The 25,017-nt window shown below is 40.4% G+C and overlaps 1 protein-coding gene across 1 annotated transcript in view; it reads right to left on the bottom strand.

Moving 5' to 3' along the window:
• The window catches only part of LOC129447981 (cell adhesion molecule 4-like), a 90,869-nt gene extending 80,982 nt beyond the window's left edge, over positions 1 to 9,887 (bottom strand). Inside the window, exon 1 of the mRNA XM_055209979.2 lies at positions 9,768 to 9,887. Within this exon, the coding sequence (XP_055065954.2) occupies positions 9,768 to 9,822 (55 nt within the window). The 5' untranslated portion in view covers positions 9,823 to 9,887. The remainder of the gene's footprint in view (positions 1 to 9,767) is intronic.
• Between the last annotated feature and the right edge of the window lie 15,130 nt (positions 9,888 to 25,017).

Genomic DNA, 25,017 nt, shown 5'->3' with positions numbered 1-25,017 from the left:
AATTTATTTGCAATTTATGGTGGAAAATAAGTATTTGGTCAATAACAAAAAAGCAAGATTTCTTTCTCTCACAGACCTGTAACTTTTTCTTTAAGAGGATCCTCTGTCCTCCACTTGTTACCTGTACTAATGGCACCTGTTTGAACTTGTTAGCAGTATAAAAGACACCTGTCCACAACCTAAAACAGTCAGAATGCAAACTCAACTATGGCCAAGACCAAAGAGCTGTCAAAGGACACCAGAAACAAAATTGTAGATCTGCACCAGGCTGGGAAGACTGAATCTGCAATAGGTAAGCAGCTTGGTGTGAAGAAATCAACTGTGGGAGCAATTATTAGAAAATGTAAGACATACAAGAACACTGATAATCTCCCTCGATCTGGGGCTCCACGCAAGATCTCATCCCGTAGGGTAAAAATTATCACCAGAATGGTGAGCAAAAATCCCAGAACCACATGGGGGGACCTAGTGAATAACCTGCAGAGAGCTGGGACCAAAGTAACAAAGGCTACCATCAGTAACACACGATGCAGCCAGGGACTCAATTCCTGCAGTGCCAGATGTGTCCACCTGCTTAAGCCAGTACATGGTCGGACCCGTCTGAAGTTTGCTAGAGAGCATTTGGATGATCCAGAAGAAGTGTGGGAGAATGTCATATGGTCAGATGAAACCAAAACATAACTTTTTGGTAGAAACTCAACTTCTTGTGTTTGGAGGAGAAGGATGCTGAGTTGCATCCAAAGAACTCCATACCTACTGTGAAGCATGGGGGTGGAAACCTCATGCTTTGGGGCTGTTTTTCTGCAAAGGGACCAGGACGACTGATCCGAGTTAAGGAAAGAATGAATGGGTCCATGTATCGTGAGATTTTGACTCAAAACCTCCTTTCGTCAGCAAGGGCATTGAAGATGAAACGTGGCTGGGTCTTTCAGTATGGCAGTGATCCCAAACATACCACCCGGGCAAAGAAGGAGTGGTTTCGTAAGAATAATTTGAAAATCTGAGTTGCCCAGCGACAGCCCTAAAACATCACTGCTCTAGAGGAGATCTGCATGGAGGAATGGGCCGAACTACCAGCAACAGTGTGTAAAAACCTTGTGGAGACTTACAGAAAACGTTTGATCTCTGTCATTGCCAACAAAGGGTATATAACAAAGTATTGACATAAACTTTTGTTATTGACCAAATACTTATTTTTCACCATAATTTACAAATAAATTCTTAAAAAAATCAGACAATGTGATTTTCTGGATTTTTTTCTCATTTTGTCTCTCATAGTTGACGTGTACCTTTGACAAAAATTACAGGCCTCTCTCATCTTTTTAAGTGTGAGAACTTGAACAATTGGTAGCTGACTAAATACTTTTTTGCCCAACTGTAACTGTCCATAAATGTAAATGGCAATTTTATATTTCCATTGAGTAGTAATTACTTTTGTACAATAAATTGATATATTTTAGTGAAACTTTTCTGTTAGACCTATTTACAATATTGTTAGGTTAAAAATACAAGACAATGCAGATTTAAGGTTCTATATTGCTGCAGTGGCCAGGCCTAGTGATAGTTTTGGTTTTATCCTTTAGTTTTATCCTTTAGTTTTATCCTTTCAGTTGCGGGTCCGCGGCGGATATATGAATGAATTTGCGCCACGGATGCGGAGCGTATGCAGCCCGAGGCCACGGCGGGTCCGCAATCCGCCTTCATTGCGGATCCGTCACTGCGCGCAAGTGGACGCCGACACGGAAGAGTGTGGCCATATCTCTTACAAAAGACACATATAATACTAGTCTTTTCACTGGAACTAGTGGTGAATGTCTTGGCAGTTGAGTTGCGATTCCGTTGGAACTTATACTTATCTTGATCAGTGTACTTGGTTCTTTCTTGCTCTGCTGGCTTTATTGCTTAAAGTGAGGTGATAGGATTGCATGCAATTCTAGCTTCTTTGTTGAGAAATTCAACAAAGTACTTGAAATCAGGGAATCTTCCACATTCATCTTGAAACTTGGTTGCTGCTCTATTCCAACGAGAACTTAACCATTCTGGCAATTTGGCTGATATCCTTTGATTTTCAACACAGTCATTTAGAGCCTGTAAACCTTGAACATAAGGCATGGCGAATTCAACACTGCTCAGGAAATCTACAAATTCACAGAGGTCTTTGGTTTCTTTGGTAGCAATCTTGTGCCATGCCTGTATTTTATCACGATATGACTTGCCGACTACAAATGGATTGCCAAACCTGTCATTGAGTATGTTCCAAGCAGCGGTGTAAGCGGTCTCTGTTCCAACCAGGAAGTGTCGTTCAATAGCTCTTTTGGCTGGACCACTCACATACTTGCGTAGAAAGAAGAGCTTTTCTTGGGCTGGCAAGTTCTTGCGATCAATTAACGTTTGAAAGGACAGTTTACAGTCATTATAAGTAAGAGGATCTCCAGAGAAAACAACTGGTTCTGGAATCGGAATCCTATTGGCTGTAATCGCTTCAGCAAGTGCCTGCACAAGATCATTAGAGGCTTCATTTGGATCAACAAATTTAGTTGACTGGGAGATATGAGCTGTTGTGATTGGAACCCTTTGAGGAGACCAAGAGGGTTGGTATAAAGGAGCAGTGACTTGAGCGAGCCTTTGCGGCTGAGGAAGAGAAATAGGAATGTTTGGATAAGAAGTACAATCTTCTTGTCTTTGAAGAGGAACAGAACACTGTTCAAGCTCATGACCTTTGATGCTTTCAACATAAACTTGCAGCCTTGCTTGTGCTGCATTATGCCTTTTTAGTTCCTCCAATCTTTCCACTTCCTTTTTCTTCTCCTCCAGCTTTATTTTTCTCATAGTACTTTCTGAGATAAATTGAGCCCTTTTTCTAGCATTTTCCGCTTCCATCTCCCTTTCTTGAGCTTCTCTTTCGGCTGTTAACCTTTCATCCTCTGCTTCAAGTTTTCTAATTTCCCCTTCATATTGATGTTGTGTCTTCATTATTTTAATCACCTCTTGTGTAGCCGCTACTTCAGCTGCTGCTTCTTGTCTTTTCTGCAAAGAATTATAGGAAGATTGACTGGACATCTTGGAAACAGACTTTGACTTACCGGAGGTTGCCGAGATGATAGTGGACACAGTAGTTTCAAAGACTGAATTTGAATCAGGCCAGGGTATGTCCTCAGGATCTTCATTTAGAAACCGTTGCGCTTTCTCATTAGCAATGCTAGTAATTGAGAGGCATGTGTCATTTTTCCTCCTTATTTCTGTGTCAGGGCTTGTGATGCTTCTTATCCTCTCATAGAGATGATCAACCTCTGACTGTGTGTTATTAATAGTGCTCACAACTTCAAGAATCAATTCAGCCTCATCATTTTTCTTGATGGCTCTCTTCAGACCATTGATGTGATATTTCCATCTTCTGTACTTCTGCTCAAAGCTTCTCTTCAATTCATTTAATTTAGCATCTTGGAGTGATTTACCCTTTTCAGTAAGTGTGCGTGCACGCTGACTTCTTCTAATATCTGTGACTTGTGTTTGTTGTACTTGTTCAGCAACTTCAACTTGGCCAGCTACATCAGCATGCTGTGGTGGGATAACCTGCTCTACATTGTCTAACTCTTGTGTAATTTAAATAAATTATAATATAAAATTATAGGATTAACACGAATTGTAGTTGCTCAACAACACAGGAACAGTTAAAAAAAGGCGTAACTCACAACTCCAGAGGTTCACGGAACGAGAAGGGGGAGGAAGGATGGTGAACTTGCATGTTAGTAAAGGCAGGCGCAGGAAAAAAACTGTTCAGTGTTCTGGAGACTTATGGACTTTAAGCCACAAATATTTATTTTCCCAGTCTTTCTTGTACCCACACCTTCACTTTTTAATTGATGATGACGATGCAGAGTCTCGGTCTCTTTCTCCATTTTTCAAATTGGAAAGCGCGCATCTAAAAGTTATGCACGTGCGTGGCTGTGTGCGCACTGCCCTGTCATGACAACAACGAAAAAGTTAACAACCAGTCTGAGGGTTCAACTGAGGGGCAATAGTAGCATGCGCGTAGCGAGTGGTGAACGAGCCTGAACTGTCAAGTAATGTTCGTTTGGCTGCCTTAGGCTCGAGGATATAGAGCGTCCAAATTTTTTTTGAGCAAGCTTTGATTATGCGTGACATGGTCTCAATTTGCGGGACGCATGAATTGTGCTTCAAACGCTGTGCGCGCACGCGCTACGCGGGACGGGTGGTCACCCTATCTTGGCCTTCACCAATGCAGTGAAGTGTTCTACTATGCCACCCTTAGTCACATTGCGAAGGCTGAGGTTCTTTTTCACAGATGTTTAATGCAGAAACACTCTTAAGTTAGCAATGCTTACATTGCTCCATCTCTTCATGTGGTTGACAAAACAGGAAGTGACAAACCAGGAAGTGTTATATAAAGGCATGATGGGAGTAAAATAAAATAACCAACAATCTCTTAGAAAAAATAAATGTTGCTCAAATAAACAACAATTCAGTATAGAAACACAATACACATTAGAAAATAATCAAAATATCAAAATACACAAAATTAAATTAACCAAAAGTAACTTGTGTAAATGAGTGCTAAGGTACACAAATGCCATCTAGTGGAAAATAAACATTAAACACAGAAAACTTTGTGACAGCAAATACAGATGGCTTTAACTTTTTCCTCCGTAAATAAAACGGCTAAACTGTTACTATAGACACTTTCCCCATGATCCAGGTAGAACAAAAAGAAAATGAAATAATGCAGGCTTTACAGGCAGCATTAAAATTACAATGGAAAAATTAGAGATGATTTCACGGGGAGAAATGTAAACGGAGAGGCAGTACCTTATAATGATGCCAACTTACAAAACGTTTGAGCCCCTATATAGGAACACATGAGAACCATGTTTAAGAGAAAGGATAACTATTGAGCTTTAGCAGAAGTTAAACAAAAAGAGAATGAAATGGTAGATGATTTTGCAGTGCGTTTTGAAAAATAATTAAAAGCGCATATAGTGGCATTGTGTTTTCTGATAATCCAGAGGGTCCATATCAGTAGCAATGAAAAAAAATGTTCAGATGCAGGGTTACCGTTCACAAACATCTGGATTTATCAGAAAACACTGTAGCTTTTGACACTGCCAGCTTAACAGATTTAAAAAGCTGGGTGAGACATGTAGAAAAATTTCATATGACAAAAAGAAGAAAAATAATTTAAAATAATTTGCATTTCAGGGATAGCAAAAATCTTAAAGATATTTATGCCCCTGTAGTCATATCGCCAAAATACCCTGTTAATTTGTTAGGAAGAGATTTGATGTATTAGTTTAATTTCTGGGAAAGGAGACATGCAAGCAGCTTATTCTATAAATAAAAACCCAGACAGCTATAACAGCTCTCAGTCAGAATATTATTACACTCTAGACGTGAGAAATCTAGAGGAAGCACAAGATCTTTTGCAAATAGCATTAAAAGAGGAAGTTCAGTGGACAATGAAAGCGAATGGTGCTTTCGATAAGATCAAACAAGAATTAGTTTCTTCCACTGTGTTTAGCTTTAATTGATTGCACTAAACAATTTGTGCAAACCGTAGTTGAAAAATGAAATTAATGGCTTCTGTGTTGTTACAAAAGCATGGCACAAAGTTAGGACCTGTAGATTTTTATTCTAAGAAGTTAAATATGGTATGGTATACCAGCACTACCACCCTGTACAAGCAGTTTGTGAAGCAGCAATGGGTGTAGAAGTATTAGCTGAAATTATTTTATTTCACCATTTGAAATTTTTAATTACATATGTTGTAGATATTTTACTTTTAAAAACCTAAACTGAAGTTCTTATCACCTGCTCGACATATGTCTTGTATCACCGTGCTAATCTCACAACCACACATTCCCATTCAGAGGTGTAATACACTAAACCCAGCAATTGTAGGAGAACCTCGTTGTTGTATTGAACTAACAGATCAATTGGTTTTGGCCAGACCAGATCTAAAAGACCAACCATTAGAACAAGAGAAGTGTGGTTTATAGATGGTTAGTGTTATAAAGATAGCGCAGGCAAAACTATCACAGAATATGCTGTGGTTAGCTCAGATCAAATTATAAAAGCCAGACAGTTGCTAAATAAACATTCAGCAGAAGCTGCAGAGAAATAATAGCTTTGAAAAGAGCATGTCTTTTGTTTTTTTGTTTATTTGTTGTTTTTGATTTGAAAAACAATGGGAATGTAGAGGTATGAAGACCTCTACGGGAAAGTCAATAACTGATAATTAATTGTTTGAGCCATGGGCTTTGCCAATGTCTCAACAGGAGGGAGTATAAAGTAATAGATGAACATTTTATAATCTATGGATTTAATTCCTACTAAAAAATTTTTTGTCAAGCATGTACCTAACCATATGCATAAAGCATAATGCACAAGGAATTGTACCACTCAGAGGTAAATTCCCGGAACCAGAATACCCTTTTCAGAATTTTTGTATGGACTTAATTGAATTGAATCAGAGTGGTCCATACAAATACTGATTGCATTCCTGAGAAAATATATAGTGACAATGGTCCCCATTTTGTGAATGAGGTAATAAAGAGACACAACCAAGATATCACTTTAAAGAATCATTGTGCATACCATCCACAAATTGCAGGACTGGTGGAATAAATAAATGTCACGGTAAAAGAATAGGAAAAAAAGTCAAACAAACGTATGGATGAAACTGTATTGATTTAGTAAAGTTATTCAGATAATATTTTTGAAAGACAGCTTAGAATGTCCCTGTTAACCTCCTCTTTGCAGAGGGTTGAAGAAGAATAAAAATTTAGTGATTATTTAAAAGCTATTTTCTCTAAATGAGAAGTGAAACATACTGCCAGATTTTCTCCTCTATCTGTCATACAGGAAGCAGATGTCCAGCCAGGTGACTACGTCTTCATCAAAGTCATAGAACGAAAAAACTGTTCCAGCTCGAAGTGGGAAGGCCCTTATCAAGTTCTTAAAACCACACCAACAGCAGTAAAAATTGCAGAAAGACCTTCGTGGATACATCTCAGCCACATCAAAAACAGTTGGTTTGTTCTGCTCAGGGCAGTGAAGTTGTTGTTTAGTTAACCTAGGTAAGAGAAGTGTAGGTAAGTGAGTGGGCCCGGAAGACTGTTTTTGTGACCCCTGTATATTTTTCACGGGAGCAAGGGAAGTTTAACCTAGAAGATATTGTAGGTAAAATTAGTTAGCACTGTCCTGTCTACACAGAACAGAAGAAATGGCTGATTTTCTGAAAATAATCATTGTGATCATAGCAATCATGCTGGTGTGTGAGACCCCGCCTACGAGATCAACATGTGGTACCGTTATGCAAAATATACTGCTTTGAGTAGAAACCACACAAACTGTTATGTCTGTTCAAAGATGCCCAGGTCAGGAATGAATCCGCATGCAGTTCCTGAACCCGTGATAAACGTTTCTGGCCTGTTTCCTGAATGTCTGTTATCAGCTTATTCACCACAGTTTCTGAACACAACTTTGCAAAACCGCCTGCCACCTCCTGTGGATATTAAGAAACTGACTTTTAAGAACTTTATGAGCCTACCGTTTAATGTTAGTGATAAAATGTACGTTCCAGTCTACGTTCCTCCGAGTGCACAATTTATTTGTTATGAGAACACTGTGACTTTGGGAGATGAGATTTATCTTGGAAGAGTGCCCAAACAGAACTGTAAACGCATATTCATGCCTTGTACTAAAAATCAAACAGGACATTAGACAATCCGAAGCTAACAGAGGAGTTGTGTGTACAAATTATTTCAATGCACCCAATGTCATGGGAACCACCCCACAGATGAATTTTGTGTGGTTGTGTGGCTTAGACACTTATCATCATCTTTCTACTGGGTGGAAGGGCCGTTGTGCCCCGCCCTACCAACAGATCACTCTTTCATCATCACCACGAAGGAAGCTCAACATCGCACCAAACGAGATCTCTACAAGAAACATGACTCCCTGTGGGGAACTGATGTCCCCAATGACTACAAGCTATGGTACAACAGTCAGAAAGTTGGACTTGCGCTTTTTCCTTGGCTAGGAACTGGAAAACTTATGCTCAGAATGGAAACCATTGACTGTCGATTTGAGGTATTTCTTAATAGCACCATAGCAGCATTGAAAGATACCAAAGAAGAAATAACAGCCTATGTATGATGGACAGGTAATCAAACAGCCCATTAACAACCTCACCATGCTTCGTGAAGCCGTTGAGAAAGACTATGTTACAGCTGATGGTGTCTCCAAATGGTTGTTTGGAAGGTTGCCGGGTAAACGCCTTTTGAAAGTGTGTGTTGTTCCTGATCTGCATGTATCTGAGCTGTGTGTTACCCTGTATTATGAAATTAATGAGAAAATGATCCATTCTACGTTTTCAGACATGTATTTTATGGGAAACTTTGCAGTGGATGATGATTATGAAGTATTTTCATGAGTCACTACTTCAGTTAAAACTGATACAATGATATAATGTTTTTGTTTGCTATGTTTTTATTTTTTCCTATTAAAGATAGTAGATTAATAAAGTACATTAGAAGGTAGCGGGGTGTAACTGAAAAAGTAACAGGATAAATGATAAACAGGAGGGAATGTTGGAGAAAATGATTTTATTATCATTTATAGATTTGTTTCTTTTTAATAGATGTGTTTTACTAAACAAGTAGATGTATTTTTATTAAGGTTTTCTCTGTAATAGTAAACAAACTATGTTTTGCATTCTTTCTTTTAGCCACATAGATAGGAGAAGAGCACAAGCTGTACTTTGTTCAGCGTTTTTCAAGTTCAGGGTGAAGGAAAGTTGCTTATCTATTTAGAACACAGTTTTTACCTATAGTCTAGTTTAAAGATGTTTTCAGATGTGTGTGTGTACGTGTTAAAAAATCCATGACGTATGTTGTCTTGCACTTATCTTTTTTTGGGTGTCAACCCATCTAATAAAAAGAGCTTGCAGAAAAAGAATCGGAGAGAGACAGCTTGAGCATATATCGCGAGTTTTAAACCTTTATTCTTGGTCTGATGTGTCTTAATTATTGTTAAGGTAATTTAAATAAACCTAACATGTGCCCTTTTTATACTTTGAGCACTGTCCCCTCCAAAGGTCTCTGCACGGCCCTAATGATAACATTCAAATGAATAATAAGTTCGAAACTAGTTGCTATGAATACAGATGCCATCAGTCTTCTTATGAATTACTTGTTTGTCAGGGTTGCTAATGCAAACTGGGCCCTTCCGGTTGCATATGTCAGATTTTTTGAGTTAAGGTAATGGTGAAGATCAAATAGTCAAACTGATTATAAAAAAAGAAATGTGATGCTCCCTTATAAAAGTATTTTCTAGTATTTTCAAAATAAAAAAATACAGTAGTTTATTTTGATGCATGTTGTGACTGCTGTATTTTGTACACTTTATTTAAGCTACATTTAAACAAAAACAGTAGTAAAATAAAATGAAATACAAACTTTTGTTTAAATGTATTTTAAATAAATTGCAACCACTTACCTTTAAAAATGTAGTTAATTGAATGAATATCTTTTTCAGTGTGGTTTATTTTGATAGATTTAAAACTAAGGTATTTGGTATTTTATTTTAAAATACATTTTGATATATCTTTACCCAATCCTGACTGTAGGATCTTGGCAGTCTGTTACTACAGATATTGTAGTTCTTGTTTAACAAATATCTTTTTATGTTCCTTTATTAAAGCATCTGCTCAATAATGTAAATGACATCAATAAATATAAATCACTTACTATATGACTGAACCTCCATAAGAAGATGCAGAAGAGTGATGATGAACAACTCCATTACAGCAAGTGTAAGAAAAGACACAAAACGAGACTCACAAGTATCTGAATTAGGAAGGAGAAGATCGACCAACAGGAAACCACAACATGTATCATGCCAACCCATTATCACGCTAAAGCGTGTAATAGACACGCTGGTCCACTAGAGCAGGGGTTCTCAAACTTTTTCCACGTACGGCCCCCCCTTGGTTACGGTGCATTCCTTCACGCCCCCCCCCCCCCCCCCCCCCCCCCAAAGAAAATTTATGACAAAAACTGTTCTAAAATTTATTTTTTAATTACAGTTTTTTCCAATTGCTAACACACATTTTTGCAAACTAGTCTGGTTTTATCAAAAAAACAGTGCTTTAAGTGGGCCGGAACGCGCCGGTACTCAGTACCGCCACTTCTAAAAATAGCTCTTGAGCGTACCACCACCTCTCCCTGAGGCCAGAACGTGCTTTTAGCGTACCGGAACGCTCATTTGCACATCTGTTTAAATCAGAGGTTTTAATCCTTTGGCTGCGCTGCGTGGTGTGGAGAGGTGAGACTCATACCCGTCAAGTATCCCGTTTTGGCCGGGAAAGTCCCGTATTTTACCCTTCTTTCCCGCCGTCCTCCTGTATTAGTATTTTCCCTTAAATCTCCCGTATTTTATTCTCCGTAATTTCGCACGCAAAGGTTGTGATCTATAAAAAGATCCTAAAGATCGCTAAAGATCCACTGATTCTGCTAATCCACTTCGTGTTTTCCCGCCCGCTCCGCAGCATCTCTGTGTGCACTCTCTGCCTGGACGACAGTTTCTGAAGTTCGTTGCATTAACAGGTAGATTTATTACATTATATCAGCTGTTAAACCGCAGAATTACTCATTTGGAAGTTTGTTTATGTATTTGTAAAATGTAAAAGTGCTTACAACTTAGCAAGCAAACAACAACAAAATATACACATTCTTACTATTATCGCTTGTCTAATGGATTTAATGTTCCCGATCAGATCTAACTTAATATAAACACTAAATTTGCTGTTGTTGGCACACTTTGTAGGCAAAAATACAAAAAACACAAATGCCTTCACAAAACAAAGACAGAGAACGGCAAGGGAGGCTGCTTCTAAAGGCAGTTCAACATTGCAAACATGGATTCAAAGATCCATCAAGCCAGCAGGTAAATCATATTGAATATTTTTTGTCACACTTTAATTCTTGTTATTATATTTCCCATTATAATCACTTGTCTAAGTTGATGCTAGTAATATAACTAATAGTACCACCCCCTTTGGTGCCCTTTTTGGTTTGGGACACTGCCCAACGAAAATCCAATGAATTTGAACGACGTGCACAGTAGTTTTACCACCCTCAAAATGGAAAACAATGGGAAAAAATAAAGTGATGACTTTTTAGTTTTAAATTGCCAGTATTTTGTTATTCTTGAACCCATAGACATGGTCTTGGTGTCATTTTAAAGTTTTTGTTTTTAAGCTCTTTCTATCTGAACAACTAGTTTTAGCATTTAACCATGCTGGAAATTTTACTTATATATCTACCTTTTGCACACTTTATGTATGTTCAATAGCTATTTTTAGCTCAAGCAAATCCACAAACTTATATAAGGATTTATTATTTTTTACAAGCTTGTCTGTTGACTGCTGAATATAAAACCCCTTCAATATAGAAGTCCAGTCAGCAAAAAAAAAGAAAAATAGAGTACCGGCACTTCTTTTGGGCCACTTAAAGCACTGCAAAAAACATAACACAATTTACAAAACCACACACCCAAATAGCAAAATACCACATATTTTCCTGCAAAATGAAGCACTCCAACTGAAACTACATATAACATTATCAAAATCAAACTTTGACACAAATTGGAACACACTTCATTCATATTACCAGATTTTTGTCTAACCAACTACACACAGTTGGGCATAATGAAAAGTGCACTTTTCTTTAGTATGCTTTGCCATAATACTAAAATATGTATTAGATTGTTCATGTCACACCCAGGGGCTGGCTATGCTTTAACTAAAGCCACGCCCCTTCTCAACTTCCACCTCGAGGAGGTCCCCAAAACCAACCCAATGATCAGACAACAACTAGAGCAAGTAAAATTTAAAACAATCTCTATTTAATTAAATATTTAAAAGAATAGGGGAATGGGGAAAGGGCAATTAAAACTAAGGATCTCTGGCTTCTTCCTCCAGGGGGACTACTGCTACGGACAGGCAGGGGCAAAGGAGCAATGGGGATACAGGCCACTGTAAGCCGGGGGAAGGGAACGTCAGGCTCCGGCCTGGTCCCTGCTATCCGTGGCGCCCTCCTTCTTCCTTCCTGGAGGCAGAATGCAAAGCAGTGTGACTTGTCGAATGGATAGTTCTCTGTCGGTGTACCTTTGTCTCTGTCGCAGGGGGTCCTCGCCCCACGTGTTCTCACGTTTCCTTGTCGTAACGTTCCTCTCTTTCTCTTTCTCTCCACAGGCAGCAGCTGGGGCACAAGACACAGTTAGTTTCCTTGGTTTACTCTCACCTCTTCGCTGTACACAGCCTACGGTAAGTATAAGGTTTCCCACAGCTCGTTTCTTCTGGTGTTCACTCGCTTTCTCTCTCTCTCCACAGGCAGCAGCTGGGACACAAGACACAGTTAGTTTCCTTGGTTTACTCTCACCTCTTCGCTGAACACAGCCTACGGTAAGTATAAGGTTCCACACAGCTCGTTTTCTCTGGTGTTCACTCTCTTCCTCTCTCTCTCCACAGGCAGCAGCTTGGGACACAAGACACAGTTAATTTTCCTTGGTTTACTCTCACCTCTTCGCTGAACACAGCCTACGGTAAGTGTAAGGTTCCACACAACTCGTTCTCTCTGGTGTTCACTCTCTTCCTCTCTCTCTCTACATGCAGCAGCTGGAAATGGCAGACTAGAGGGGTGTTTAAACTTAAATACAGTGGGAACAGCGGACTTACAGCATTTGGTCTCCTCTTACCGAGTCTGGTGGGGTGTGCGGTTTCCACGTAGTGTCGGGGGCGAACCCTCATGACGGGGGCATTGGTCGCAGAGGGGCGTAACGTCGCACCAAGGCCGAGCGCTGCCCTCTCCTGTTACCGTCAGGCAATCTCACACCGGACAGGGGCGCCCTTTTGTAGGGACCTCGGGACGGGCGGGATTCCTACACCACACTCTCTGCAACGGTAGCAAAATGATAAAGTGAAAGTTCCCACAGCACAAAGACTCACCCACCACACTGAAGTGCACACAAAGGACGCCCGTCTTCGTTCACTTTGCCCAGGTCCGATGAGCGATAGATGTTGCGGTCTTGTGGTGGTTTCGTCACTGTGGCTGGCTTCAACACAACAACTCTCTCCGGCTCACCCACCACGCTGTATTTAGGGGTAGGGCCGCTCTCCTTCTCACGGAGGTGTCCACTAAAAAGGCAGGCTAAAATACACAGCGTGCAGGCAACAATATTGTTACTCACAAATCCTGGGGGTTGTGTCTCTTACTGCCCTGTTCCTCTGGTCCACACAGCAGGCAACGTCAACTCACAGTACTCCGTTTCCTTTCCTCTTGATGTATCGTTATATCAGTAACTTCCGTTTGTTCCTCAACCTTTAAGGTCTCCACTGTTCCTCCAACGGACGATCTCAGCCTGAGGAAGAGAGTTTGGACCGCCACCAGTAGCGCGTCGAGTAAAGTGCACAGCACAACAGTCAGTACACGTAGCACCCAACAAGCACCACCAAACTGTGATTTAAGGTGATCTTAAATACCATCTTGTATAGCATATCCTCCAATCATCGACCGCTGCTGTTAACTAGGCCCAGCTGCATTCAATTCGCAGATTTTCCACCTCGCGGCGCTACCAGAAGTTCCGGTGTTCTTCGTTTCCGGTCCGGGTGAAACACTTCCGGACGGAACCAAAATTCCTCACTTTTGGTTCCGCCCCTAAAAGATCGTCACCTTGTGACATTCACATGCACAAAAATATTTGCAGATACACACACATGCTGTTGAATTTTTTTATTTTTCACCAAACAAGTCATAACGCCTCGTCCACATCACAGGCAATATATTCCCTTGCCAGACATCAAGGGAAGAAGCGCCTTGAGCGCCTTATCCATCCCTAAATTGCACCAACATCAATCTCATCATATGTCTCTTCCATAGTCTGCAAAAGAGGCATACGCACAAAGGGCAGGTGGTCATATACCTTCCATATAACTCTTCTATGGGGTTCAAAAATGGCAAGTATAGTGGGAGGTATTGCACGATAAATTTTTGGTAGTCAGCAAACCAGTTTTGGACTGGAGCTATGTCACAAGGTGACGATCTTTTAGGGGCGGAACCAAAAGTGAGGAATTTTGGTTCCGCCGGAAGTGTTTCACCCGGACCGGAAACGAAGAACACCGGAACTTCCGGTAGCGCCGCGAGGAGGAAAATCGGCAAATTGAATGCAGCTGGGCCTAGTTAACAGCAGCGGTCGATGATTGGAGGATATGCTATACAAGATGGTATTTAAGATCAGCTTAAATCACAGTTTGGGGTGCTTGTTTGGTGCTACGTGTACTTGTGGTACGTACTGACTGTTGTGCTGTGCACTTTACTCGACGCGCTACTGGTAGTGATGGGAGAAACGAAGCTTTTCGAAGCTTCGAATCAATTGAACCAATTGCTTTGAAAATTGATTCAGTTTTTTGAAGCAGTTCGAAACACCACACACGCTGGCGACCCCTGCTGGTCAAAATAGTGTAAAGCAGATATGGCCAAACATTTTAAACTTTTTTAACAAAATAATAGCAAGATTTTTATTAAAATAAGTTAAAAAAATTATTTAACTTAATTTAGACATAGTTAAAAGTGTATTATGTGTTTTTAGTTTTATTTAGGGCAAACAAATGATTAAAACTAACTACCCTTTTAATTATGCACATTTTTGTCATTAAATCTGTCTATAAACAATAAATAGACAAAATGGCAGTGTTATTAGTCAGAAGGATAAATGTTTTATGAACTTTTATAATAAAACTGGCCTGAGTTCACCGAAACATATTAGACACTGGTCATGTGATCAACTCCCCCTAGTGGTGAATCGTCGGATTTTCGAAACGTTTCGAAACAGTTATGACGTAATGAAGCCTCGTTTGCTAAAATCACGTGACTTGGGCCAGTTTGAAACAAGCTCCGAACCACTGATTCGAAACAAAAGATTCGTAAATGTTTCGAAGCCTCATGAAGCAGTGCTTCGAAAACGACCATCACTAGCTACTGGTGGCGGTCCAAACTCTCTTCCTCAGGCTGAGATCGTCCGTTGGAGGAACAGTGGAGACCTTAAAGGTTGAGGAACAAACGGAAGTTACTGATATAACGATACATCAAGAGGAAAGGAAACTGTGAGTTGACGTTGCCTGCTGTGTGGACTAGAGGAACAGGGCAGTAAGAGACACAACCCCCAGGATTTGTGAGTAACAATATTGTTGCATGCACGCTGTGTATATTAGCCTGCCTTTTTAGTGGACACCTCCGTGAGAAGGAGAGCGGCCCTACCCCTAAATACAGCGTGGTGGGTGAGCCGGAGAGAGTTGTTGTGTTAAAGCCAGCCACAGTGACGAAACCACCACGAGACCGCAACATCTATCGCTCATCGGACCTGGGCAAAGTGAACGAAGACGGGCGTCCTTTGTGTGCACTTCAGTGTGGTGGGTGAGTCTTTGTGCTGTGGGAACTTTCACTTTATCATTTTGCTGTGCATTTTGCTGTGCATTTTGCTGTGCATTTTGCTGTGTATTGCTGTGTGTGTCTCGTCAGACAAACCCCCGCCTTCGTACATCTTGTCCAGGAGGACGAAGAGGCAGTCGGTCTTAGTGGAACTTAATATACTGTATGTTGTGAGTGTGCTTCCGGTTCAAAGTAACGGAGTAGTGTCCCAACTCGAGCCTCTGTGCAGACATTCAGGGTTTGTGGAAGAGCGGCGGTGAAGAGCTGGAGACTAGCGGATGTGTGAGTACTACTAGGAACTGTTTATTGTGGATACCTTGACCTGTGTATTACCTACCGTTGCAGAGAGTGTGGTGTAGGAATCCCGCCCGTCCCGAGGTCCCTACAAAAGGGCACCCCTGTCCGGTGTGAGATTGCCTGACGGTAACAGGAGAGGGCAGCGCTCGGCCTTGGTGCGACGGTGCGACGTTACGCCCCTCTGCGACCAACGCCCCCGTCGTGAGGGTTCGCCCCCGACGCTACGTGGAAACCGCACACCCCACCAGACTCGGTAAGAGGAGACCAAATGCTGTAAGTCCGCTGTTCCCACTGTATTTAAGTTTAAACACCCCTCTAGTCTGCCATTTCCAGCTGCTGCCTGTAGAGAGAGAGAGGAAGAGAGTGAACACCAGAGAGAACGAGTTGTGTGGAACCTTACACTTACCGTAGGCTGTGTTCAGCGAAGAGGTGAGAGTAAACCAAGGAAAATTAACTGTGTCTTGTGTCCCAAGCTGCTGCCTGTGGAGAGAGAGAGGAAGAGAGTGAACACCAGAGAAAACGAGCTGTGTGGAACCTTGCACTTACCGTAGGCTGTGTTCAGCGAAGAGGTGAGAGTAAACCAAGAAAACTAACTGTGTCTTGTGTCCCAGCTGCTGCCTGTGGAGAGAGAGAGAAAGCGCGTGAACACCAGAGGAAACGAGCTGTGTGGAACCTTATACTTACCGTAGGCTGTGTTCAGCGAAGAGGTGAGAGTAAAACCAAGGAAACTAACTGTGTCTTGTGTCCCAGCTGCTGCCTGTGGAGAGAGAGAGAAAGCGCGTGAACACCAGAGGAAACGAGCTGTGTGGAACCTTATACTTACCGTAGGCTGTGTTCAGCGAAGAGGTGAGAGTAAAACCAAGGAAACTAACTGTATCTTGTGTCCCAGCTGCTGCCTGTGGAGAGAGAGAGAAAGAGAGTGAATACCAGAGAAGACGAGCTGTGTGGAACCTTATACTTACCGTAGGCTGTGTTCAGTGAAGAGGTGAGAGTAAACCAAGGAAACTAACTGTGTCTTGTGCCCCAGCTGCTGCCTGTGGAGAGAGAGAGAAAGCGAGTGAACACCAGAGGAAACGAGCTGTGGGAAACCTTATACTTACCGTAGGCTGTGTACAGCGAAGAGGTGAGAGTAAACCAAGGAAACTTACTGTGTCTTGTGCCCCAGCTGCTGCCTGTGGAGAGAAAGAGAAAGAGAGGAACGTTACGACAAGGAAACGTGAGAACACGTGGGGCGAGGACCCTCTGCGACGGAGACAAAGGTACACCGACAGAGAACTATCCATTCGACAAGTCACACTGCTTTGCATTCTGCCTCCAGGAAGGAAGAAGGAGGGCGCCACGGATAGCAGGGACCAGGCCGGAGCCTGACGTTCCCTTCCCCCGGCTTACAGTGGCCTGTATCCCCATTGCTCCTTTGCCCCTGCCTGTCCGTAGCAGTAGTCCCCCTGGAGGAAGAAGCCAGAGATCCTTAGTTTTAATTGCCCTTTCTCCATTCCCCTATTCTTTTAAATATTTAATTAAATAAAGATTGTTTTAAATTTTACTTGCTCTAGTTGTTGTCTGGTCATTGGGTTGGTTTTGGGGACCTCCTCGAGGTGGAAGTTGAGAAGGGGCGTGGCTTTAGTTAAAGCATAGCCAGCCCCTGGGTGTGACAGCTACACGATGAAAGCTCACGTTGTGCCATACTACAACATACTGGTTTCTTTGGTCTACATCATTCATACACTCTGATGGTATGAGAATGTTGTGGAGTCTTTCTAGAAATGTAAGAATATGGGCTGTGTTGTATCAAGGTTGGCATGACGGTGGAGGACACCATCCATATTGGAGATGGCAGCACACATTGTGATGTTCCCACCACGTTAGCCAGGAACATCTATAATGGCTCTGTGGCCAATGACGTTCCTGTGGTCTTTTCTAGTGCTTACATCCTGATTGAAGTGTTAACAATTAATCATTCAGGTGTTTGGGCAGATGGCACATATATTGGGCATTTAGCTCGTGTAGTGTCATTTTGAATGGTAGTGTTTTGAAAAGGCAAACATGTGACTTTATGTCAGATTGTTGTGTCTTGTGCAGAGAACCGTGTTCAGTGCATTTAAAAAGTGCCATTGTGAAGTAAAATGTGTGTAAAGCAGGAAATGTGTTTAGACTTTTGGAGACTTGAGAAGAGGTGTTGCTCTCTGTGTGTCAGTTTAAATAGTTGTGCTGTTTATGTCATTTTAGTGTGTTAGCAATTGGAAAAAACTGTAAACAAAACATATTAAGTTATACAAAGTAGTGCTGTTGGTTGGTAGCCTTATTTTTATTAGGTTTTATTACACAGAATTCATGATAAATGAATGTATTTTATAAAATGTCATAAAACTGGGGCCCCCCTGGCACCATCTCGCGGCCCCCCTGGGGGCCCCGGACCCCAGTTTGAGAACCACTGCACTAGAGGATGCGTGTCAGTGTCACGCTTTGCCTCCTCTAGGCGTGAAAATGACACGCATTTAAGAGGATGATAACCAATAGGGGGCGATAATTTCCTCCATGCCAACAACTTCAACAAGAGAAGCGACGCAGTACGTTCTCCGGAGAGTTTGGAATTCAGACGCTGGTGTTGGAGGTGGTCGGTGACTGCAATAAAAGTTGTATGGTTAAAACTATCAATTTAAAACAACACGGAAATTTGACAAAGGATCCTGAAAGAAAAGCATGTTTATCAGTTGGAGGTTGGAAACGAGAAGAATTAACAAGAATGGGAAAATCAAGTGATAAGAAGAAAATTATGGCGGGTAAGCACAGCTGTGTTCTGAATGGACCAGAGTGGGGAGCATATGATATGGTGGATAGTGATGATAGCATGGAAACAAGCCAAGGAAGTGGAACAGTGAGAGAAAAAAGGGGAAATAATTTTGATGGGATTAGTGCTAAGAAATCTAGGCGTAATCGAAGTTTTGAAAGAGGGGTGGAGAAGAGTTATCAGACGAGACAGTCTTGATGACAAATGCATCCTAGATATGCGACCTCCTAAGGTCCTAAAGCTGAAGTTACGTCCAAACCCAGTTCATATTAATCCTTATTGCAATTAATATTTACAAATTACAAACAAATTATACAAAGAAACACTGCTTATATACTTATAAGACCAAAGATTGCCTGTTAAATTTACCCGAAATGAATTTTATCCACAGTTTAAACACTACAAACACTACGGTGATTTTCAGCAAGACTGGCCGAGGTGAGGCGCTGTTGTCCGGTATATATGAGCCCTAAGCACCGGCTGATTATCTGGAGCTCCCATTGCCAAAAACTCGAAGGAAATGTTTAAATAAGTGATATCTTTATGAACCAACTGCATATTCTTGTTTAAAAAACATACATTCTCGACTGAAATGCTTTCAAAACTTAGATTTTTGGCACAATAACAGAAATATTTCCTTAATCCGTCTGCTTAGCGCTCACGACCTGCATATTAACCTGAACTGGTTTTTAATTTAAAACGGCTCATATTACGTTGGATTTATTCAGTATTCGCTACATGCGCAGATACACAATAAGAATAGCTAAATCCTTAACAAAAACAATAAGTTGTTTTTATTCCAGTTCTTTTTGAAGAATTTTAACACAAAAAAATTACCAAACTACATGAGATTAATTTTATTAAATAAAGTTTACATATTCAATTTCATCAAATCTACAAGCCTGCAGAATGACTTTTTACAGTGTGTGGTGTTCTCCTTTAATGTGTCTACAGTTTATTTGCCGAACCAAACATGTAATTGCATTTTTTTCGTTTTGTGTTACAGCGAAAAGAAGTGGCCATTGGAGTGGGTGGCAGATGGGGACACTTGTTAGTGCTTCGGCATCTTCTTGGGGACCTGATACAATAAGAAGCACTATTATTTTCTTTGTGTAACTTGTTTTTCTTTTCTTTTTTTAAGCAAACACTTGTTTCCTAGACCCTTTTATTGCTCCTCCTTTCAGGTGTGCTTTTTTGCAATTTTTTGGATATTAATACTGAATACTGTTTATACTGTTTTGCAACCAAATTATTGTCAATTTAACTGTTAATAACTGTTTTAATCGATGTTATATCCTACTGTGATGTAATGATGTTAAGTACAGTGAGTCTATTTACTTTACTTTTTTCAATAAACATTGAGGAATTCATTGGTTTCTTTATTTTCACACACACTATTTATTAAAAAGTCTACTTGGTGAACATTCAAGACAACATAAAATGTATTTGCTCAGAGAATAAAAAACATCCATAGCTGTTGATCCTTGTATTATTTATAGGAAAACTGTTTTTTAATAATAATTTTTAAACCAATTTTCTTGTTTGGGCTTAGTTGAGTAGACATATTATTTTAAGTTTACATAAATCTGTGTTTAAAACATTAAGTGAATTGTTATTTTCAAATTCAGTCAACATTCAGAATGGCTATATTGACTGAACTAATTAAGACAAATCTGGTCAATATGTGGACTTATGACAGCTATGTTTCCTGACAACAAAATGCTCATAATATTACTGTTATTTGGTAACAAAATGTAATTTTAAGAGTTGTTCAGGCGTGAATGTATGTGCTTTAAGTTTAAATATGCGGTCGGTTAATATAGATAGCGTCTATTTAAAAATGTGCTCGGACACTTTCGGACGGAGAAGAGCTCCAGAAAATCACAGACACTTAAGTGCTCACACCCCGCCCAGCGCAGCCTCGCCTCGGCAAGCCCATCAGAAATCGACTGCTGGCTCTGATAACTCTGTGGCGTTTAAACATGCGATTTAATTCATTTTAATTTCTTATACTTAATAATAAAAGGTTTACCGGTATGTTTTAAATCATATTTTAGGATTGCACTTAAATGATATCGCTGTTGAATGATATTTCATATCTTTCACATTTGTTATAACTGGGCTGCGTACTGCCTCCGAATTTGAACTTCAGAGCTGAAGGTGCGAGTGGAGAAATAGTCCCAATATCATAACAATCTTAAAACTTCTAAATATACCCGTGTGTGTACCCGTGTGCGTGCGTGTGTGCGCGCGCGCGTACTCGCGCGTGTGTATGTATGTATGTATGCGCGTGCGTCTGTGTATTTTGAATTTAAAATGTTATAAATCGGAAGGATCTGGATCACAGGTCATTTTTATCTGAGATCAATCCGCACGCAACAGCTGGAATCACTTACTGTTTCACACAAGGAAGGACACACAAGTCAGCCGTTTCCTCAAGTTCACGTCAGGTAAGTGTTTGTAATTAAATGTTAATTTTAGAATATATTAATTGGCAAAGACGCAAATACTCGACGTTTTTGTAATGATATATTAGAAGTGTGTTATGTTATGTGTCCGAAGTAAAGTGGAGCTATTTTAGTTAAGATAAAAAGCCTGGATATAGGGTTGGTTTACCGGACAGAGTTTAGAACTCGGTCTTTATTATAATTGGGACATTTTTACAAACAAACCTTATATAATACAATACTGGCGTGCGTTTTGAGACAAAACAATAGCACTCATATGTTAAGAGATGTCAGTAAGTTATTTTAGTCAGTGAAAAGCCCTGTCCGAGAAAACCGCCCAATAGTGTTTAATTATGTGTGATGGCTGAGGGAAATTTGGCCTAACATTAACGTTATTAAGGGAATAAAGTCTTTCACCGTCAAACTTTATTATATTAAACATGTTATTTATGTATGTGTGTGTGTTTATATTTCTCTGTTTATCAAACCGGAGCGGAGATGATGTGAGAGGCAGACCGAGACATAGCGAGACAGTCTCCGCTTGGACTGGCTGAGGAAAGTCTCCTAAATGGTCCTGGAGATGTTCTGACTGACTTTGGAGGCTTTTTGGACTGTTTTATGCCCTCTATTTAAAGAAGACTTAATTCTGTACGTTCAGTCTGTATGATAAGTGAATAAGTGAATAAAAAGCTTTTGTTTTTATGTGACTGAAGTTAATTATTTTGTTTACAACACCAGCATAAATTATTTGGTAAATCATTTAAAAATGTTATAAAAAAATCCCAAATAATAAATATTAATTGAAGTAACACATAAAACATTGAGTAAATACTTAAATTTTAATTGACAGAGTCTTTGCTGTAAGTTTTTAAAGATTCAACTGATTAAAACATTTTAGTTGAATGAACTATAAAGCTAATTGAGCCAACATACTTTTTTATATTTGAGTCAAATTTGGGCCAACTAAAAAACATCAATCCAGGTAACACTTTGGAGACAGAAATTGAGTGAACGTAAAATTTCTGTGGAACTAGTTACTAAAAAATAATTCATTGAGCCAACAATTTATTTTTTACAGTGTGCATGTCTTGTGTTGTTAATAACAAATCAATCATCCATTCTAATTGATCACATATTTTACCTACACATTTATCTATCAAGCAATGGAAATGCTGTGGTTTAGAGCACCTTCATTTTTAAGTGGCAACATGATAGAAAACTCTATACAAAGCTTTTTTTACTTGAAGATTGATGGTGGGAAATAAGTAATTGTTTATAAATTTAATAATTTTGCAGATGCTTGCCAATGCGACTTACAAATGAGGTAGCATTTAGAGCAACATAAGAACAACAATACATAAGTGCACCAGAAATAGTCTCAGTATGCAACATATATAAACCAACAATACATAAGGTGTTGAGTAATCACACCATCATTTAAATGTTGCCAAATGCATTGTGAACTTCTGAGCAAAAGAAAAGTTTTAAAACATCAGTGATCACCAAGTATTGTACATTTGTTTCATTATGACATATTGACATATAGTACAGTTTGTGTCTAATTTGTCCTGGATGGAGCCGTCCTGCCACTTCCTATTCAGAAAGCTGTTACTAACAGTGTGTAGATTACTTTTTCTTAAATTACTGCAAACTAATGCCTTTCCAAAATAATGTATGGGATTACATTTATATTTTTAGCATCCTATTATAATAAACTTTACATTGTACTTATGTATACTTAAGCACAAGACGTTTAAGAGATATCAGGTGAGCTAAGGTGTCAACCTCGTCAACTTTTGTCTCAACTAGTCTGTTTTTTTGCCCTAGAATCAAGTTTTAATATGCTTTTGTGATTTCATATGTGAATCTGACCCTGAATCAGGCCTCATGATTTGGTGTCTTGCTCTGCTTGTGGTAAATGCTGCTGTGAGTTTTACAAAGTAGCCTAACTATGTCTATTACTTTATTGCTTTTCAAGGTAAGGGAAGTGTCATAATAGCTCTCTAAATGAGATGATGATTCTGAAAATAACCACTTACCCATATGTGCACAGCCCAAACAGACAATGATAAAATTAAGAGGATGGACACTGGAGTTCTGCAGTACATTACTTGAAGCTAATTGGGATGTGATCAGCCCCCCTCAACTGTTGCTGCTTTGAGGGCCATCTACAATGATACTGTTATTATTTTTAATGTAACTTTTGTATTTTAATTCATAGTCATAACACGGTTGATCTGAGATTACTTTAAAACTGTTTTCTTGAGGTACAATTTGTCACAGGTCGGGCCGGACCTGAGATAGCTAAAAGGGTCACGCCCCTTCCTAGTTTCCACCTCGAGGAGGTTCCCAAGACCACCCCAATGACCAGACAGACAAGTATACTAGAATTTAAAATACAACTTTATTAAATATTTAAAAGCAAGGGGGAAAGGGCAGTTTAAAACAACTCTTTCTGGTTTCAGACTGGATTCCACAGGACGTAAGGGGTAGGGCTCCTGTCTGAGGGTTCTCTGCTGTCCGTGGCGCCCTCCGCTTCTCCTGGAGGCAGAACACAAGAGACGCAATGAATAATGGGCTTGGGGTTTCTCAGCTACTTGCCAGCTAACTCGTAGAGCCAGTATCTCAGATGGTATTTTTCTGTGCTCGCCCACAGGGTTCTCTTCCAGGCCGTGTTGGAGCAGGAGTCGAGGATCTGCGTCCCAGGACCTTTCGTCCTTCCTCGAGGCCGTACTGCGGTTAAAGGTCAGTAGACACCACAAGGGTGAGTTCACCGGACACTGGGGCTCTTTACTTCTCCTCACAGGCGTGCTGAAAGCAAAGGTGAGTTAGATTGCTTTGGCATACGTGGTACACAGACTAGGTTCCTTTCAGGTCTCTTCACAAGCTCGCTGCAAGCAGAGGTAAGTTATCATTCACGGACATACGTGACTCGCGGACTGGGGTTTTCTTGTTTCCTCACAGGTTGGCTGAAAGCAGAGGTAAGTTTACATTCAAGGACATACGTGACTCACAGACTGGGACTTCTCGAGTTTCCTCACAGGTTTGCTGAAAGCAGAGGTAAGTTAGCATTCATGGACAAACGTGACTCACAGACTAGGGCTTTTTGTGTTCCTCACAGATTTGTCGAAAACAAAGGTAAGTTAATATGCATAGAGGAAAGTGACTCACAGACTGAGGCTCTTCGTCTTTCCTCACAGGTTTGCTCACCCAACACTTCTCCCGGGGGCAGTGGACTTACAGGGCCATAGCAGACAGGGCATGCGGGGCCGAACGCCTCCCTAGCTCTCACTCTTTCTGTACTGGTTCCAGGGATGCTGAGCAGGGGCGAACTCTCTGGAGAGGCTCCGCACACAGATGGATGATGTGGAGGACTGCCCACAACAAGGGCCTTGGGCCCAAACAGTTAATACTCGTAGGATTACTCACGCAGAGGTCCAACGTAATTCACCACCGCCCTCACTCAGGATCAGCGATGGCTCCACGGCCCACACTGGATCTCTGGGATAAAACAGTCTCTATCTCCAAAAAGAAAGCACTGCAAGCTTCAGTGATATTACACAAATTGAAAGTCAAGACTCACCCACAGCATCACACACACTTCGTGAGGTAGGGATACCCTTATGCAACAAAAATATATTTCTCAACAGTGTTGGGGGTAACGCATTACAAGTAACTTGAGTTACGTAATAATATTACTTTTCTGAAGTAACGAGTAAAGTAACGCATTACTTTTTAAATGTACACATTAATATTTGAGTTTTTTTCAAAAAAGTAACTCAAGTTACTTTTTTAGTTTAATTAATTTGATTAAAAATATGTACTGAATTAAACTTAACGTATGCACTCTCTGTGCCCAACCCAGTATCACGCTGAAGCGTGTAATACACACGCTGGTCCATTGGCGGATGCGTGTCAGTGACACGCTTTGCCTCCTCAAGGCGTGAAAATGACACGCATGAATGAAGGTTAAGTATCA

Source organism: Misgurnus anguillicaudatus, chromosome 10, assembly GCF_027580225.2.
Source record: "Misgurnus anguillicaudatus chromosome 10, ASM2758022v2, whole genome shotgun sequence".
In the NCBI taxonomy this organism is placed as follows: domain Eukaryota; kingdom Metazoa; phylum Chordata; class Actinopteri; order Cypriniformes; family Cobitidae; genus Misgurnus; species Misgurnus anguillicaudatus.
The sequence above is the reverse complement of the archived record's forward strand: the minus strand, read 5'-3'. Positions and strand labels throughout refer to the sequence as shown.